This window comes from Caretta caretta, chromosome 2 (genome assembly GCF_965140235.1).
Source record: "Caretta caretta isolate rCarCar2 chromosome 2, rCarCar1.hap1, whole genome shotgun sequence".
In the NCBI taxonomy this organism is placed as follows: Eukaryota; Metazoa; Chordata; order Testudines; family Cheloniidae; genus Caretta; species Caretta caretta.
Genome location: NC_134207.1, coordinates 29,904,325 through 29,924,711, shown reverse-complemented (window position 1 = coordinate 29,924,711; position 20,387 = coordinate 29,904,325). Strand labels below are relative to the sequence as shown.

The 20,387-nt window shown below is 42.4% G+C and overlaps 1 protein-coding gene across 3 annotated transcripts in view; it reads right to left on the bottom strand.

Moving 5' to 3' along the window:
- Positions 1-20,387, bottom strand: part of CSMD3 (CUB and Sushi multiple domains 3) — a 1,179,008-nt gene that overhangs the window by 503,704 nt on the left and 654,917 nt on the right. For all 3 annotated transcript variants that reach the window (XM_048841517.2, XM_048841518.2, XM_048841519.2), the window contains one exon: positions 12,711-12,905. In XM_048841517.2, the coding sequence (XP_048697474.2) occupies positions 12,711-12,905 (195 nt within the window). The remainder of the gene's footprint in view (positions 1-12,710; positions 12,906-20,387) is intronic.

Genomic DNA, 20,387 nt, shown 5'->3' with positions numbered 1-20,387 from the left:
TTGTTCATGAAGTGAATGTCCAGGGAGTAGATAGTCATGTTGCCGATGCTTTCTCAATTTCAAGGTGGCAGATTCTGGGAACTCATCCTGCTGGCCAGCAGAGATCCATGGGCAATGCCCCAACAACTCTGGGATCTTAGCTCATGACAGCTATGGGACTAGTCAAGGACTCAGTTCCCCTGAAGACTAAATTCCTACAAGGCCAGCCAGTCAGAGTTTGTAGAATTTAGGGCACAGGCTGGACTTCATTGTGGGTGACCAATATATACACACCAGGTGGTGCAATATGTGGTGCCTCTGACTCTCTGTGGGTGGGCCCATTTTTAGCCAACTAGTGGGCCAGTCCTCCTGGAGTAGGTTAGGCGTATCCCAGACCTGTGCAGGCATTTCACAGTACAGAAACTTTTAAAAGGGTGGTCCAGGAGGAGTGTGTGTCAGTGGGATCGCAGGTTACCCATAACACTGGAAGCCCTGATAGTGCTGTCAAAGGCTCGGCTGAGGCTGTAGCTATGGGAGGGGGGCCAAGTTATTTAAGGCGGCATTTGTTGTTGCCTTCTTTAGTGCTTTGAGAGTGACTGAACTGGTGCCTATGGCAGCTGTGGACAGGTCCCAGCATGCATTAAACCTAAGAGATGTGCAACTATCTACAGGAGTGGTGTCTCTGCACTTAAGGTACTCAAAGAAACCAGAAGTGAAGAGGGGCTTATGAGGCAGTGAAGCAATGTGCAGACAAGTGCTTGTGCCCTTTAGAGGCAATAAGAGCCTCACTAAAATTCCAGAGCCTGCAGCCAGGCCTGCTGCTCACACACGGTGATGGTAGCTTCCTGTCAAGGTACCAATTCAGCATGGTACTGAGAAAACCTTGACTCATATAAATTTGGTACTCATTCCTTCAGTATCAGCACAGCGATGTCAGTGGCTGCAGAGGGGTTTTTGCCTGCAGCAGGTGAACACTATATGGCCCTGAAAATCAAGGTGTTATAGGATTTGCATCTGTACCAATGAAAAGATATCAGGGAATGGCAAAATGTAACTAACCCAATGTACTTGTTTGTTTCAGAAGCTACCCAGGGCATATGCAATGTTTGGATTTGTGGGCACTGTATAGTGCATTGAGCCCACAAGAGAGCAGCCAGAATGGCAGCCATATCTCAGCTGAGCTTTGAGCTGAAGCTGTTTGCATCCAGGAGAGGCATGGAGTGGGATCAGCTCATGCCACTTCTGCACTCACTGACAGGCAAGGACTTGGAGCAGACCCAGGCCATATGGACAAGGCTAGAAAGAAAGTAAATAAGGAGGTCACCAAGATATTCCTGGATAAGGGTTCAGTGACAACGCATAGGGACATCCGTTACAATCGGCTGGAGGTTGTCAGGGATGATGGCGTACACCTGTCAGATGGATGTGCCTGACATACGGCTACAGCATGTGCAGGCCTGGATTGGGCGGGTGTTCTGATACCAGGTGGCGTGTTTTGGGTGGGAAGCAACCATACAAGTTGCTGGTGCCCCCTGTCGCCAGTTTCCTGTGAGGGTAAGAGACTGAACGTGAACGGTTCCCAAACGTAACAGACCCTGGATTTTGGTGTTGGGCCTTGGGGTCATGTGATAGGATGAGACCTTGTGGCCCTTGCGGGCCAAGGTCCCCACCCTATTGCACCCTCTCTTTGCCCCTTGTGGGGGGTGGTGGGGAGGGGAGGGACAGTGCTACAACTCAGAGCTGAATCCTGGGGAGAGCCTATCTTGTGTTATAAATTATATGGTAAGGAGCCCTGTAACCCTGACACTAGATTTGAGTTATATAGTAAGGAGCCCTGTAACTCCTGCACTGGAACCAAGTAAGTGCTTATTATAGGAATGTATGAGTGATGGGCAGGTAGCACCCCTCCCCTGTGTTAAAGTGTAATAAAGGTTGCAGAATGCCACTTAATTCCATGCATATCTGTTCTCACTTTGCCACTGGGTCCAAGTCAATGCCTAATTTGTGAATCCCACAGGGGTTCAGCTGAGTTAGATGCTGAGCTGCTCAACACTGTTAGGTGGCTTTGTGCACACCCATCAGCAAAAATTGAGGCGCCTAGAGATTTTGCCAGTGGAAACTTATGTGCTTAGAGATTTTAGTCACCTACAGGAGTAGGTGGCCGCTGAGGGGTGGTTTTGTGAATGCCAGTGGTGCCTAAATGCTGCACTGTAGGCACTTGATGTGGCAGTTAGATGCCTAAGTTCTCTTTGTGTCTCTACAGCATGAATTAAAGAGCCAAACTCTGAAGCTGGTGGCTGCCCCAGACTCACATTTAGAGCTGGTCAAGATATATTTTTGTTTGTTTACAGAAAATGTCAACGTGTGGTTGGAAAAAAAATAAAACCGATTTTTTTCCCCAACAAAAAGTTAAATGTTTTGATGAAAAACTTCACAAAAACCCAATCTTCTGTTGTAAAACAGCTTTGATGGAAAATTTTCTACCAATCTTATTCACATCTTCTGTAGGTGAGGCACAGAGGGGCACACAACACCTGCTGACCAGTGGCTTGCACAAGCAAGTAGACAAGCTTACACAAGCTTCCAGAACACATCATCCAGAAGAACTCACCGAGTGCCAGGGGGGAAGAAAGCTGTACCTTTTTTCCAGAACTACAGTAAATTATTTCATCCCAGAGTGAACGACCTGTAACTCTCTGGATCAGAATCCCTTTCCTGTGCATCCCCTTTTGCGTAGTATACCTGTATTGCAGTGCAAACTCAGGGCTGAGGACAAATGCTCAGTATAGCTCTTAGGAAGCTCTTCAGTAATAAAACCCAAATTTATATTATTTAATAAAAAATGTCAAAATAAACCTGTCCTAGTCCTTCTAGCTGTATTGCATAAATGAAAGCTGAACTAATTATGTAAGGGGGTTTTTGCCAGAAGAGCTGTGGAGGTGATCAAGCAACAATTAACCTCACACTTATATGTCAATACCCTGGGGAAATCTGTGTATAATCCTGGATAGTTTGATTGCTAAGGGTTGGAATCTTGCACTTTTACTAAAGTTAAAATAAAGCATAAACAGCCAGACTCGGGGGGAGGGGGAAATTTACAAAGTCCTTAGGTAAATACAATTTGTTTAAGTAAACATTTAGTTAACTGAATTTTTTGTTTGTTCCAGTGAACATGTTCACATTATTCTTGGGGCCAACAGAACTATAAACAAGTGATAGATTTACTGTTATTTAGCAACCTTCTTGATAAGTTGCTAATTAAGGGTTTGATCTAGCCAAAATTTGCTTCCATGAGCTTCAAAAGCTTCCTAAGATCTGCATCCTCAGGGGCTAATCATATTTTCTGAAGGAGAATCCCTTTACTTAAACCTTATACCTCATTACTTACCCTCTGTAGGCCACTTTCCTAAACTGATTCTTCAAATGACCTTGTGAGATTTCACCATGCACGTTCAGGCAATGTGGAGTGGGTTCCTACCGAGCTATTGTCAACACAGAACAAATATCATCTGCTTTGGCTTGACTGGCCTTTTCTTGAGGTCTACAATGGCCATATATTATGCTATCCACTATCCGTTATGCCCCAGTAGGGAGTTTAAATGGAGAGAAGAATAATCCAACACTGAAATGTGAACTTTGTAAAATGAAGGGTGAGCTTTCCACCACCAAAATCAGTATTCACAACTTTTCTTGTTTGACCCAGAACACGTGTATAAATAAATGTCCTTCTGGGCCAATCATATATACACATGTTTGATCTCTTATTTAGTTTTTTTTTTTTTTTTTTTTTGCTGAATAAAGTTTTCAGTGAGCAAAATGTAGCAAAAAATGTTGTTGAATGCTCTATAGCAGGGGTCTCCAACCTACGGCCTGCGGATCGGACCGGCCCGGGGCTTCCATTTGTCCGGCCCTCCAACCAACAGGGGAGAAGCGAACAGCTGAGTAGGCACGCCGAGCAGGCAGGGGGAGGGGCCGCTGGCAGCAGCGCATGTGGGGTGGCAGCACAGCTGAGCTGTGCAGAGGGGTGAGTGCCCCCGGGAGCCAGTGTCCCCCCAAAAGGGGAGCCAACTTAGGGGAGAGTTGCTGCTGCAGCCGAGCAGGCACGGACCCCTGCCTTAAAGTAAAAATACAAGCCAGATGCTTAATTACATCTCCAATAAATGGAGTAAAGAAGATGGAAATTAACAATTTCATAATGGTTAAATTTTAACTACAGCACTAACAGAACCAAACAGTCCCGACCAACAATGGGAACCTGGAGCTTCCCTTACCAAAGTACAGCCAAACTTTCAATCCTTTGTCATTTTCTTCAGCAGAGTGGGCACGCCTAGCAGGCACAGGGAGAAGGGAGCAGGCACGGGGCAGAGCAGACCCAAAAAGGGGAGCCAACTTACAGCCCCTGCATCGACTAACTTTTATACCTGATTTAGAATTTAATGCAACACTGACACAGTAGAATAGTGGTTTTTAAACAATTTTGCATATATTTTGGATATATTTAATTTCTTTCACAGTCGCTTCCGCCCGTAAAGCTCCTTCAAAAATCTAATATGGTCCTCCTCTCATAAAGTTTGGAGACCCCTGCTGTACAGCTTGCATGATTTGCTGAAAAATGCAGCAACTAAACCTGCCTCTTATTTTTCTACTCATAAGCTAAAACTTATGACTTGTTCGTAGGATGTTTCCGTAGGCACTTCCAAAACAAAAGACAGGAAGTGGTTTGAGGTAACTTGGGAGGAATATGGACATAGCTAAAATGATACAGTATTTATGCTAGATTTTAATTAAGGGTTCGATTTAATTTGTACTGAAGTCAATGGAAAGACATTCACTGATTACATTGTGAGTTGGCTGCGACCCTAAGCTACTAAGGAAAACTTATAGTAAATTAATGCTGCAGTGAGCAATAATTAGTTACACCATATACACCAAGAAAACAAATGACCTATGAACTAATTAAGCTGTTTCACCTACAGTCTGGAAAAGAAATACATAGATTATTACTCTTATTCTTATTTTTAATTACCGGAAAGCTCTCATATAATATGGTGATTGAGGTCATATTAGTACCTAATTAGATAAGACAGACAGAAGTAAACTCATTAGCAGAAAACAAGCTGCACCATACTGTGCCAAAATATTACTGTCTCAGTGAATATTTATGCAGGCAGCGCCATCCACAAAAGTGGAGAATGCGGCATTTCGTTTTATACTGCCAAGGGATTGGAAAGTCTTGTTGCACATTTTTATAGGTCTTGGCTGTCTACTAAGATTCTGCCACATGTGTAGCAATGCAGTGTTTTCCTTCTTCCCTCATCCGTGCCCATAGTTTTTGATATCTGTGCAGTGATTATTTCTAGTCCTGCTCCTTATAAGTTACATATTTTTCATGATTAGATGACATGATACATATTAACTTACACAGCTCTGTTTTGTAAAAGTTTTTCAAAGATTCTTGCACTTTCTTGATCTCTTCACCATAAAGGAGGTATATTGTTCTTTATAACTCAAGAATTGGAGGCCATAAGGCATGATGCTTATGTTTATATTCTAATGTTTCTAAAGAAATTGGAAAGTTCCCATGCTAAAATTATGAACTACAGTCAAAAAGACATTTTATGTTTTGAAGAACATAGGACCCTATCTTTTTTGTATGTCAATGACAAAGGTTCCAGCTGCAGCAGGATACAAACCCTAAACACTATAATGTAATTAAATGAGTCTAACAAAGGTAAAATAGTTTCTTGATGAGCAAAAGCATTTTGTAAATTCTGTACTAAGTTCAAAATTACACAGTTTTGAGACCTGTTCCTAAATAATTTTTAGTCTTTAATTTTCAATTATTTTATTACTGCATTGCAGTTTTACTCCTAGTGATAAAGAGTTGACTCCTTATGTTTAGACCCTAAACCTTATGCTGCCTTCCTCTTTCTACTTTCTCAGCCAAAACAGTGTGTCATTTAAATGCCTAAGGACATCAACAATCAAAGGGTTAACACTATCTTGAATTTTTACTACATTTTAGTGCATATTACCATGCATGCATATTCATAACACATATGGAGCCTATAAACTGAAAAATAAATCAACAAAAATAGGAACACCAGATGGTATTATCTTGAGTCAGTGTATTACCACAGTAAGAATTCAACTTTGTCACACTTGTGCAAATCAGCATTTTCTCATTTAACAAAAAAAAAAAAAGTTTCTTGTAAATTTTAACTTCAATCTAAGGATTAGCTCTAAACCACACAGGGAATACCTATGGTTATCCATTGTATTTTTAGTACAATATGGTATAGTGTTGTATAGTTTTTAGTATAGTATTAGTATAGTATCTAGTTCCATACATTCAAAGTAATTTATTTTCATGTTTGGAAGCTAAGAATAATAAAGGCATTTAAAAATGTTATTCTCTCTCTCCCCTCCCCACCCCCCCCCCCCCTTGCATATGGCTCTTTCTCATGCCTGCAGTGCAGGATTCCTTTTTTTTTTTTTTTTTTTAATTTAAAATCGACCACTGTGTTCTGAACTCCAAGACCCAGGAGTCCTTCATAGTCACATCTACAGAGAGGTACTAGGCTTATCATCAAATGCCTAACTTTTAAAAATAAAATATTCTAGTAAACTCGCCAATGGGGTCATTTCTCCATCCTCCTTTATACTAAGTTTTAGGGCTTGTTGCTTCTTTAAACCCCCTTTTGTGGCTGACTGACATCTATTCCTGTCATCAGCCAGGTGAAATTAAAATATTGGAAATATATTATAACTAGAAGCAGCCATCAGCCAAACATCTCTTAGTCATAGGAGAGCCCACATGAAATATCAAACAGGAGTCTCTGAACATGCTCTGAGTTCCCACAATGTCATTCCAAGTTATTTCCATATATGGAAATTGTGGTGTATTGAAAACTGTGTTAAAACTGTAAGCTGTCACTTTAAATTTCAGGTTTTGTTTTTTGTCCTGCTGCTGCTTGCAGCCTAGGGGGAAGTATGTGTTCTGAGTCAAGAAGCAGACAGTCTGCAGAGAGACAGCCTAGAGTAAAGTGAGTTGATCTGTCCCACCATTTTAGGGAACAGCCTGTTTTGTCTCTCTCTTTTGGGGTCCCTCTCTGTTATTGTTTGGAATATAAAGTAGTATTATGCTGCAGTCTTTCAGCAAGAGAAATTTATGTTTTTTATCTAACTTCTCTATATGTGTGTGCCATGAATGTAACAGTACTCAAGAAACCATAAGCCAGGAACTCTATATATGGGCACGAGGAAAGCCTAATGCTCGCAGATGTTCACAATTGGTACTTATTTGGGGACCAGATCTGACTGCTGATTCTATGCAGACTCCATAGTTCATAACATCAGATTCTTTTTCAAGATACTATTTCTCTTTGGTATGGAGAAGCAGGGAACCCTCCCTGTACCACTTAAGTCCTGCATCTGGGCTATACAGGAGTATCATAAATGGAGCTGCCACCCAGGTGTGCCAGCACACCATCCAAAACATAGAAAGGGTCTCCACATGAGCTCCATGCAGACTGGCTGAAGGGGCTGTGATGCAGCATGGGGTATATGTTTACACATATCTAGTGGTCCCAACCCTCTTCACAATGGGCATGGCTGAGCTGTAGTTGTGATTCTAGATCGGAGTCTCAAACACGTGGCCCGCAGGGTTATTTTCTGTGGCCCACCAGCCCCCCGTGGCACCCCGCACCCCCCAGCATTTACCTACAGCAGCTCTGGCCCTGCGCGCACCTGGGGCAGGGCAGGGCAGGTTCCCTTCCTGCCTGCCTGCCCTGCCCCCGCACCACTCCGGGAAGTGGCTGGGACCTGGGGGGGGGGGGGGGGGGCACAGGGGTCTGTGGGTTGCCCTGGCCGCTCCTCCAGGTACCTCCTCCGAAGCTCCCATTGGCCGGAAACGGGGAAGCGCAGCCAATGGGAGCTTCAGGGGAGGTACCTGGAGGAGTGTTCACAGCAACACACAGACCCCTGTGCCCCCCCTCCCACAGGTCCCGTCCGCTTCCCAGAGCCTGCCCTGCCCCCGGTGCACACCGGTCCGGACCCACCCCCACTCCTGCAGCCGAACCCCCTGCCCTGAGTCCCCTGTTGCACCCCACACCCCTCCTGCACCCCGACCCCCCTGCCTTAAGCCCCCTGCTGCACCCCAACTCCCTGCCCTGAGCCCCCTGCCACACCCCACACCCTCCTGCACCCCGACCCCCTGCCCTGAGCCCCCTTCGCACCCCATACACCTCCTGCACCCCAACCCCTTGCCCTGAGCCGCCTGCTGCACCCTGACCCCCTGCCCCACCGTGCACCCCAACCCCCTGCCCTGAGCCCCCTGCCGCACCCTGCAGCCCTCCTGCACCCCCTGGGGGCAGGGAGGAGGTGGAATTGGGGTGGGGATTTCAGGGAAGGGGTTGGAATGGGGGCAGGGAAGGGGTGGGAAGAGGCAGGGCAGTGGCGTGGCCTCACGGAAGGGGTGGAGTGGGGGCAGGGCCGGGGCAGCGGTGAGGTGGTGGTCAGTGGTGCGGCCGTTGGGCCAATGTACTAGTCTTCATGTGGCCCTTGTGGTCATTTGAGTTTGAGACCCCTGTTCTAGATTATACAGATTGAAATAGCAGACAGGTAGCTAAAGGGAAAGGGAGCCTGAAAGCAGCCCAATTCCCTGGATCTGATTTAGAAGTGGAATTGACTTCCTAGCTATGCTACCCTTCACCTGGATAGAGTGTGACTTATTTGGGATTTAGGCAAGTGGAGTGGATTTCATCCTGTATGAAATAAAGATATTCATTTGGAGAGTTAATTGCGCAGAACTGATTAATAATGAACACTGATTTAAAAAAAAAAAAAAAAAAACCTCTGGACAATTATATACCACCAGACCAGCAGGACTACTGGGTACAAAATTCTGCTTTATAAAGGTCCTCTTTTTGTGTTTTTTTTTTAAATCTATATCTTCACTTTTTAAAAATATGTCTAATTCTGCAACTAGTGAATAAATCCTAATCCTACCATTCAGAATGCAACTATATGTTCCAATTAGTGGCTAAGATTATCCTTTCATCAGTCTTCCTTGTGCATGGTTGGACATTTTGAGGTGTTCCCAGATTAATTTAGCTTCTCAATATGACTGTGAATATTCAACTTTTAATTTTCATTAGCAATTTCATCCAGCTCCATGAACTACAAAGTACATCAGTGTGGCATTATTGCTTTGTGTGTGATTAACATAATCCAAGAATTACAATGGTTCCTGACAATGTTAAAGTTAATAAACTTTTCAAGGTTAGTAGGTATTACAAAAAGTTATACAGTATGTAAAACCGACTGGACAGATTCATAGAAATAAAGAAAAAAGTACATTGTGCACATATTGTTTTCCATCAGCTTTGGTAGCCTTCTTTACCATTGCTGCTGAGAAGACCACTTTATACAGACTATATGGTATTCTGCATTCAAGCATATTCTTCAGAAACAAATATATCAGTGTTTGGGGGGAAAAGAGAAATGGAGAAGACAGAGAAGAGAGAAACAGAAGGAAAAGGAAGAAGCAGGGAGGGCAAGCGAATAAAAACCCAAGAAGACACGGGGAAGGAGAGAAGAGAAATTATCTGTATGTTGAAAAGAAAGAGGATATAAAAGTAGAATAGAGCCTTAGGTTTGTTAATGTCTTCCATTTACTACTGCCTGCTCTCTTGTTGTTTATACTGCTAAACTGACTATTCAGTGCCCCAGGAAGTGCTCTCAGGTCCTGATTGAGTAATTCATTCCTAGACAGCAAAGCCCTAAACATATGCTTAACTTTAACTAATACAACTAATCCATTTGTATACAGGTGATATTCCTGACTATTTTGTCATGGAAAGTGTAAACTGAATGCAAAATGATAGCAAAACAAATCAATTTAAGGCACTGGAAAAACAGTTCTCCCGCACACAAAATCAGATTGCTAGTCTTATTTAGACTGCACCTCTTGCAACAATAAAGCTATAAAACAAGGGAAAATTGTTTGAAAGTGTATAGACAACACTTACAACACTTACGATGTAGGGTCTCACATTAGTGTATGTAATCCCATTAAAATTTGTTAGAAGGCTTTCTATATAATGAAGATATAGGATAAGATTTTTAAAAATAAGTGCCTAAAGATAACATCCCAAGTCAAAGTTTAGACACCTAAATAAATGCCCTAATTTTCAAATTACTGAGAACTGGAGTCAGTGAAACACATTAAGTCATTTCCTGAATCAGATATGTTTTTTTCAACAAGACTGTAGTTCAACCTGTGAAAGGTAGCTAGGCCACTATGCTATTTCTGTGGCTACTGTTAGCAGAGACAGACGGGTACAAGGAAATATATATAGCATGGTATTGTAAAGATGACAAAACTTGGGTTCATCATCTTCATCAGGAGGGAATTCTGTTGCTGAGACTAACATTCTGGAATAGAGATATTGCTGTGAGTAGCAGTTTATAACTTGCTTTAAATATCAAAACCCCTACCTCAAGGCAGATCTCGAATCTGATAGGGAGTAAGCATACAGCACACAAAGCACTGAATGACATGAACTTGTTGGTTTAGCTGATCTAGGCAGTAGACAGCTGCATGTTGAAGCAGCCTTGAAACCCAAGAAAAGTACCTGGACCACTACTGCCTGTTGCTAAGTCCACCTCCAAAAGAAAAGACACAATTTTAGGCCCAAATGAAGATAGTAAGGGAAGTCTGAATAGTGTTGCTGTTTGGTTGCCCAAGAACAGTGACAAAACCATTTGGACCCAGATACTGCAACACCTAGAATGTTGGAGAGCGGAAGCCTTCAAAGGGTGAAGTCACATCCTCTGCTGGTTGATCTTGAACCAGCTGTTTTTCCATCTAGCCATTTATTTCTCCTAGACATTGGCTAACTTGGTAATGACACTGTCTGTGCTAGGTTTCAGAGATGCGGAACAGGAATTTGTCAGGGTATTCTTAGCATCAAAGCTCAGAACTTCTCACAGTTTCCCACACCAGACAAATATATTATTTAAATTAAAAAAGGGACAGGACAGAGTCCTGCATAGAGAAAAGAACTTTGGGGAAACTGAGCAATACCTCTGAGATCTGTCTGAGAGAAATGAACAAAATACCCTGAAGGTCACTCCATCCACCCTGGCAAGTTTGATAGTTGAGTCAGTTGATAGTTGTATCAATGACCATCAATAGATCCAACATTATTTTCATGACTTCTATTTATGTCCATTTGCTCTGCTCATCTAAAGGGAAACTGTCTACCTACACATTCTCTGGACTGTATCTAGTCTGAAGACTGACTGTGAAAGCTCAAAGATGCAGGAGACAGTTCTTGAAATTTCTTCAACTACTCCTCAGGGCATGTACTGTGTGATAATTGGCAAGAAACTTTGTTCTGCCTTCTTCAGAATCTTGTTATAGGAGCATAGGAAGAAGAGAAGCTCAGCGATGACTCCTACAATTGTTACCTCTCTGCCTTTCAACCACTGTCAAGACCTTCTGCCTCTGGAGCTTTATATATTGATTTTTTCAGGTAGAAGTTGTTGTAGAATGAGTTTCAGGATAATCATCTTCTATATTTCATTGCTTCTTTACTATACATATTTCAACATCAAATGAACAAGGTACCACATGTAATAATAATTTATATTTCTGTAGTGTTGTTGTTTTTTAATCTGGGCATCTCAAATCACTTTATAAACATTTTCTAATTAAGTGCCAATAATCCTGTGAGACAGGTAAGGGATTTAAGTCATTTTACCCATATATGAAATGCAGATCTCTCTGAAGTGGAATCTAGCAGATATTTAATAGCTCACAACAAGATCCTTCACAAGTTTAGGACAGAAAGTAAAGAAGTACAGTATCCAACTGAAATGTTAAGGCAAATGGAAGTAGGCATAATGTAGATATCTGACTAAAAATGTAGCGACCCATGCATGTTATTAAAATTTCTATCAATTCAAAATAATAAGAGTGCAAATTCTCCACAGGTGTAAACGCGTGCAGCTCCATTGACCTCAGTGGAATTCTAAGCATTTACACTAACAAAGAATTTACTAAAATATAAATGGTTTCAAGTAGTCAGAACCTTGGTTTGATGTCTTTTCCCCAAAAAGAAACAATTATCACATTTCAATCATTTCAGGAACCTCTCTTAAAGGGAAATTAAGGATCTACATAAACATCCTAACTCAAAGTCAAAATATCAAACAAATTAAATGTTACCAACAAATACCTATTATCACTATCAAAGACTGCTTTCAGCAAGTTTTGTTTTTGTTTTTACCAATAGTATTAAGAATAACTAACTCATTCTTTAAAGAAAATTAAATAACTGTATTTCAAAAATAAGAAACTTGTCAGGTGGAAAAAAATTAAAGACAATTTGCATAAGCTATTATCAACCATATTTGCAATTTATTAGCATATTTGTTCTGCCTTTTTTTTTTTAACAAGAAAATTTAAGGCATTCTCTCAGGAATTCTTCAAATACATTTTAGAGAAAATTGACTTAGAGAAACTAATTGTAATTATTTTTGCACTAATTAGAAAATATTCAGAATGAATGAAATTCACTCCTTTGCAGAGATTCAGTGAGACTTAAGTGATACATAGTCTTTGTGCTGGTCTTTGGAAGTGAGAATTTCACCCTATGACAACTGTAAAGAAATAACAATAAATTAACCTAAATAGAAAAGCAATAGCATAAAAATTCACGTACCTCCACACCTAGGGATAGGTCCACTCCACATTACTTTCCCATCCATTAGTATACAACTAATTGTTTCAGTTCCTTGTGTTTTAATAAATCCCTCTTCACAAATGACTGAGATTGAACTCCCTAATTGAAAGTTGTCACCAAAACGCCGTGCATTGATTGGAACTCCAGGATCAGGACACTCATTATGTCCAAATGCTTTAAAACAGAAGCAAAAGAGGAAGGGGAAAAAAAGAATGTGATAAAGCCTTACAAATACGTTGACATTTTTAGGGCTCTATAGAAAGGAAAAAAAATTACAGACTAATTGTGCAGTTTCCAGCTGAAATGACAGCAGCTTTTTTAGAAAAATTGGGACAGTAGTTTCTATGCATCCAACTTAGGCTTGGTTACTAGGAAAGTTACACTGGTATAACTCTGCTGGTTAGGGGTATGACTTTTTACAATAGCTACACCAGTACAAGACCTAGCCCTGGTCTACACTACAAGTTTAGGTCAAATTTAGTAGCGTTAGGTCAATTTAACCCTGCACCCATCACACAACCAAGCCTCTTTGTCGATTTAAAGGGCTCTTAAAATTGATTTCTGTACTCCTCCTCGGTGAGGGGTTTAGTGCTGGGTCGAATTTGGGTAGTGTGGATGCAATTCGACGGTATTGACCTCCGGCAGCTATCCCAGAGTGCTCCATTGTGATTGCTCTGGACAGCACTATCAACTCAGATGCACTGGTGTCACGGTTCCTTCCCCACTCTGAACTCTGCGGTACAGATGTCGGGACCCGCATGAAAGACCCCCTAAGCCTATTTGTACCAGCTTAGGTTAAAACTTCCCCAAGGCACAAATCTCTATTTGTTCTTGGGCTGAGGTATGCTGCCATCACCAAGTGATTAAATAAAGAATCAGGGAAAGGACCACTTGGAGTTCCTATCCCCCCCAAATATTCCCCCAAGCATTACACCCCGTTTCCTGGGAGGTCTGAGAATAATATCCTAACCAATTGGTTACAAAGTGATCACAGATCCAAACCCCTGGATCTTAGGACAATAGAGAAATCAGTCAGGCTCTTAAAAGAAACAGAACTTTGTTAGAAAGAAAAAAGGTAAAAGAAGCACCTTGGTGAAATTACAATGGAGGATAATCTCACAGGCAGTCAGATTCAAAACATAGAGAATCCCTCTAGGCAAAACCTTAAGTTACAAAAAGACACAAAAACAGGAATACACATTCCCTCCAGCACAGTGAAATTCACAAGCCAAAACAAAAGAAAATCTAACACATTTTCTAGCTAGATTACTTACTAACTCTACAGGAGTTGAATTGCTTGCTTCCTTGATCTGTTCCCAGCAGAGGTATCACACAGACAGACAAGTATCTTGTCCCCTTATTGGTCAGGTGCCAGCTAGGTTACTTGAGCTTCTTAACCCTTTACAGGTAAGAGGATTTTGCCTCTGGCCAGGGGGGATTTTATAGCACTGTATACAGAAAGGTGGTTACCCTTTCCTTTATATTTATGACAACTGGCCAGGTAGACAGGAAAAGCCCCAGGAACTTTTGAATTTCATTTCCTGTTTGGCCAGCATGGCGAGCTGATCAGCACAGGTGACCATGAAGTCCCAGAATTGCAAAACAGCTCCATCATGGACTGAACGGGAGGTACTGGATCTGATTGCTGTATGGGGAGAAGAATCCGTGCAGGCAGAACTCCATTCCAAAAGATGAAATGCCAGTATATTTGCCAAAATCGCCAAGGGCATGATGGACAGAGGCTACAACAGGGACACACAGCAGTGCCACGTGAAAATTAAAGTGCTCAGGTGAGCCTATCAAAAAACAAAGGAGGCAAATGGTCACTCCGGTCAGAGCCCCATACATGCTGCTTCTATGATGAGCTGCATGCAATTCTAGGGGGGGGCCCTATCACTACCCCACCACTGTCCGTGGACACCTGAAAGTAGGGAATCTCATGAAACAGGGATGAGGATTTTGTGGATGAGGAAGATGATGATGAGGAGGAGGTTGAGGATAGCGCACAGCAGGCAAGCGGAGAATCCCTTCTCCCCGGCAGCCAGGAACTGTTCATCACCCTGGAGCCAATACCCTCCCAACCCTCCCAAGGCGGGCTCTCGGACCATGACGCCGGAGAAGGCACCTCTGGTGAGTGTACCTTTGTAAATATAATACAGGGTTTAAAAGCAAGTGTGTTTAATGAGTAATTTGCCCTAAAGACTTGGGATGCATTCACGGCCAGTATAGCTACTGGAAATGTCTGTTAACGTGACTGGGGATAGAGCGGAAATCTTCCAGGGACATCTCCATGAAGCTCTCCTGGAGGTACTCTAAAAGCCTTTGCAGAAGGTTTCTGGGGAGCCTTATTCTGTCCTCCATGGTAGGACACTTGGTTTGTTTGAACAGCTGCAGGAAGGAACTTACTTCCCAGACCAGAAAAAAGTTCCTTCCTGCAGCTGTTCAAACAGACCAGAGTTCCTGAAGATGCGAGCGTCATGCACCTTTCCCAACCATCCCACATTGATGTCCGTGAAACGTCCCTTGTGATTCACCAGTGTTTGCAGCACCATTGAAAAGTACCCCTTGTGGTTTACGTTCTGGCTGCCAAGGTGGTCAGGTCCCAAGATAGGGATATGCATTCCGTCTACCGCCCCACCACAGTTAGGGAACCCTGGTGGTATGGCGTCTGCAGGAGAGCAGATTTGCAGCGGTAGCAGTGGATGATGGATGCCACGAGAATAGATATTTATACAGAACGACAAGAGGACCTGCAAGGTGGATTCATGGCACCAGGAGAGGAGAGTTGCAGTGGAAGCGGTGAATGATGACAACATGGAGAAATTTGCTACTGAGACTGAGCTCATTTACAAGAGCCGGAGAGCAGAGTTGTAGCGGATGATGACGGTTAGCAGTCCTACTGTACCATCTGCTGACAGCAGCCCCCAGGACACACTGGCAGCGGTGACAGTAAGCTGATCTATGCTGGCTCCATGCTTGCTGTGGTATGGCATAGGCATGGAAAAAAGGCTCAAAATGATTGTCTGCCTTTGCTATCACGGAGGGAGGGGCGACTGACGACATGTACCCAAAACCACCCACGACAATGTTTTTGCCCCATCAGGCATTGGGAGCTTAACCCAGAATTCCAATGGGTGGCAGAGACTGCGGGAATTGTGGAATAGCTACCCAGAGTGCACAGCTCCGTAAGTCGATGCTAGCCACGGTAGTGAGGACGCACTCTGTCGACTTAATGCATTTAGTGGGGACATATGCAACCAACTGTGTAAAATCGATTTCTAAAAATCGACTTCTATAAAATTGATCTAATTTTGTAGTGTAGACATACCCGTAGAGTGGAAGCAGAAATACTGGTATAAATGTGTCTTATTTCTGGTATAGCTTCTTTTGCTTCAGGAACTGGAATAACTTATACTGGGATAAGGACTTTTATACTGGTATAGCTGTAACCACACTGCGATGGAGTTTGCCATCTTAATTATATTTGTATAATTAAAGCAGCAAAATTTTCTAGTTTGGATAAGCCCTCAGATTAAAAGGTTAAGCAGTACCTACAAGGCAAATGCAGAAAGGAGAGTTATTTTTCTATACATGTCCATATGAGATAGTAAGGATGGCTCATTGTTACTGAATAAACTGTATGTTGAAAGTACAAAAACAAACACTCATTCACACACACATCAGAGGAGGGCATAACTATCCTTAGACCCATACCCTTAGAAGAAAACATACAGAGTTGTTATTCATGGCTTATTTTGATTTTCTCTTTATATGGAAGAGCATTCCATACAACTTTTAGCATTAATTTCTTGTGGAAAATTTACATCACTGGACATACTGTCTGTCAGCTTGAATAACATTAACTGTAAATTATTATTTTGTGTATTTTGGTGTACTTGAAGGAGGATGAGATTTTGGGGAGGTGCAAGATAGGATAATTTGCTGAAGAGAAGGTACTTGTAGTGTTAAGCAGTCTGACACTATAAGATCTAACAACACTTCTCATTTAGACAAGTTAGTTAAATTGGCCTGAACGAACAATTGGTGAGTGGGCACAAAACTAGGAAAATACATGGGCATGACTTCAGATTAGATCTGAGAGAATAATATGCAACAAATAATTCATCCAAATTAATTTCACCATATTTTTCCTGCTAAAAAATACCAGTAAGTAGATCTCAATTTCACTGAATTTATTTTGTACTGACACAGATTTTTTTGGTGATTTTTTTTTACATTGCATGGATTTTTCATGGACAGTTCTCTGACAGTATTCACTATGCAAGCTGTGTTGTTTAATTGTGATTGGCCAAAATAAATAATTGTTTTGCTCTCTTCCATGATTACATAAATGTTCAAGAACTTCCCGCACAGATATACACACAAGCAATTTTGAAATCTACTTTCCACAATCTTCCTTGCCAAATGTTCTCCACAGAAAACAAACCCAAAAGGAAGCAAACTAAATTCATTTAAAAAGTTCAGTGAATATTTATTTTAAAAAGTTTTGAACTTAATTAGTGCTCTCATACTATATCTATCATCATATTTCCTAAGATCCTTTGGGTATTCAAATATTCCATCTATATGGCATAAGTATCTTTCAACTGAAGATATTTTTGAATAGCAAACAGCCGTCTAGTTAAACCCCTTTAACCAGATCATATGCAAGGGTAAACTATGTTTTATATTTCTTGCTAAATAGAACTGTAGTAATGTTATATGTTCTAAGGAAACAAAAATAAGTGCAGATATTGTGGCAGAAGTTAATTAGACCTATCTATGTCATTTTCCCATTCATTAAAGATATACTGGTACAAAGTAGAATGTTTTGATGTACATGATTTACCATTTAGCAGCAAGATTTCTTAGATGTTGTTTACAAAAATAGTAGGAACCATAATAATCAGGCAACACAAAATGCCATAAAAATGTTCAATTTTTGACTTGGGAAATATCGTAAATCCTGGGGATGAAAATATGGATATATTGTATGGCTTCATGTCATTCAAATAAGCAGGAATTGCTGGGATTGCAAATAGATCTTTTTTCACCCACAACAAACTATGTACAGTCAGTACTTTTAGTGAAGAGGTTGACTGCTACCTTTTTTCACTTACTATAACATTAATATAACCCCAGTATTATATACTATAACAAAGGACAGACACAGATGCATATCCTTAAATCAGCATTTGATACTGAGAAATATATTCTCAAGAAGGTTTCAGAGTAGCAGCCATGATAGTCTGTATCCGTAAAAAGAAAAGGAGTACTTGTGGCACGTTAGAGACTAACCAATTTATTTGAGCATAAGCTTTCGTAAGCCACCCTAACCCTAACCCTAACCTTCTCAAGAAGGCTCAGGCATATCAATAGTATACAGAGTAGATCTGGTTTTCATGACATTTATGCTCACCAGCATGCCAACATACAGCATAACACCAATTACATTTTGCTATTTCAGGGATTTATCCTTCTGTCCAGGACAGTACTCTGACATCTGAATATGGGGTATTATGCAAGAAAGTAAAAGAGGATTCCACATTTGTTAGTATTACAGATATGGATCCATTCTCCACTGTAGAGATGTTACACAAAAGAAGTCAGTCTTGCTTGAACCAGAAGCAAAGTGAACTTTGAGAGTTAAGTAGCAGATGGTATTACTACTCGCACAGGTGTGAGATCTGCAGACCAGAACCCCATCCCCATCTGGAGAGTTATCCACTTTTAAATACAAGGGAGGGTTTTACCAGGACAATGATCAACCATTAATTTTCACTTCATAAAAAATTCACATGCACTTTTCCATTTTTTTAAGCGAACATATAAAATTAACTCTATTTCTCTGTCGCTCCATTAACTCACAGAGAATGCACACACAGAGAATGAAACAAAGCATAGCCTTGTAAACATGGGACCATCAAAACTAATAGGGGGGAAATTAAAGGTCTTTGTTTTCCCTGGAATTCTGTTTATCTGGCCAAAGGGTCCTGTTTGAGGTTGAGCAGTTTGATGCTTAGTGGATCCCACTTTATTCCTTTAGCCAATCACTTGTATCTACCAGTCTCTATGGGCCTGATTCAAAGTCCACTGAAGTCATTGGGAGTCTGTTCACTGACTTCAATAGACTCGGTATCAGATTCCAAATGCATTAGATGACATACAGACTACTCCTAATAGCATTCTGTGCCAAAAAATTAAAAATTCTGTGCACAATATTTTAAAATTCTGCAAAATGCTGCAAGTTTTAAATGTCAATAAATAAATGCAGAGGCTCTAGCATGGAAGTGGGGAACACAGGCCACTGGCTGCATGAAGGTGGGAGATCATCCTGCAGCCTGCCACACCTGGGACACAGACTCAGCAGTAAGGCTGCACCCCACCCCGACACAGCACAGGGCTTGGACCTGCCACAGAAAAAACCTTGGGGCCCTACCCCTCTGTGCCAGGTGTGGGGCAGGCAGGCTCAATCAGGCAGGATCCAAGTGTGAAGAGGATCAGTGTGCGGGGGATCCAGGTGTGGGGTGAGAAGATTCTGTGTGGGACAATCTGGGTGCAGGAAACTCTGTAGGGGTCTAGGTGTAGGGGATCTCGGTGCACAGAGGCTCGTTTAAGGGGTTCCAGGTGCAGGGGCAATGGGACTCTGTAGGGGCTTCAAGGTGAAGGTGGTTGGGGCTCAGAGGAGGGGTCTGGGTGTGGGGGGCTCAGTGGGGGAGTCTGGGTGCCATGGGAGTGGGGTTTTGTGGGGTGGGGGTCTGGGTGCAGCTAGTTGGGGGTCAGTAACATGGGTGTCTGGATGTGGGGGCTCAGGGTAGTGTGGAGGAGTGGGGGGTTGAGTGCAGGGAGCTCAGTGGAAGGTGGTCTGGGTGCAGGGGTGGGGGTCTGGAGGCAGGGGGTCTGGGTGTAGGGGGACTACAGATGCAGGGCTTGAGGTTCAGTGGGTTGGGCTTTGGCTATGGAGGGCTAGGGGGCTTCTGGGTGTACGGGGGGAGGTATGAAGGTCCAGATGCACGGGGCTTGGGAGGATGAGGGAGCAGCTCCTCAAACAGCAACCCCTCTTCCCTGCAGCTGAGGAGTCATGGGGGCAGGAATCAGGGGAGGATGCTGAGCTTCCTGCAGCTGGGGGAGGTTTCTGGGAGTAGGTCTGATACAGCCCCAGCTACTTCTTGCTGGGGAGAAGGAAGTCCCTTCCTCTCCTGCCTCCAGCCCAGCAGGACTAGTAGCTGATCCCAGCTCAGGGTAGGAGCCACTGCCTGGGGTGTCCCTGCCCTGCAGTGATTTACCTCTCTGCCGGCTGCTCCGGGTGCCTGAAATGATGTACCTGCATAGCTAGGGAGTGGTGTGTGGCTGCTCTTGGAGCTTCCCTTTGCTTCTGTGTCAGAAAATCATTTTTCTGTGGGGAAGCAAAGAAATCTGTGGGGGATGTGAATTCTGCACACATGCAGTGGCACAGAATTCCCCCAGGAGTAACAGACATGCTAGAATGGGCATAAATTGTTGTTTGTTTATTATAATGGGGGCTGTAAAAATTCTATAGGCCAAAAGGATGTGACACAACAAAGTTTCTTTTCAGTGAAGCAATAAAAATACTCTGGACCAGAGCTATTGCAGAAAAAAAAATCAGTATATAGAGATCTCACATTTACAGAATTC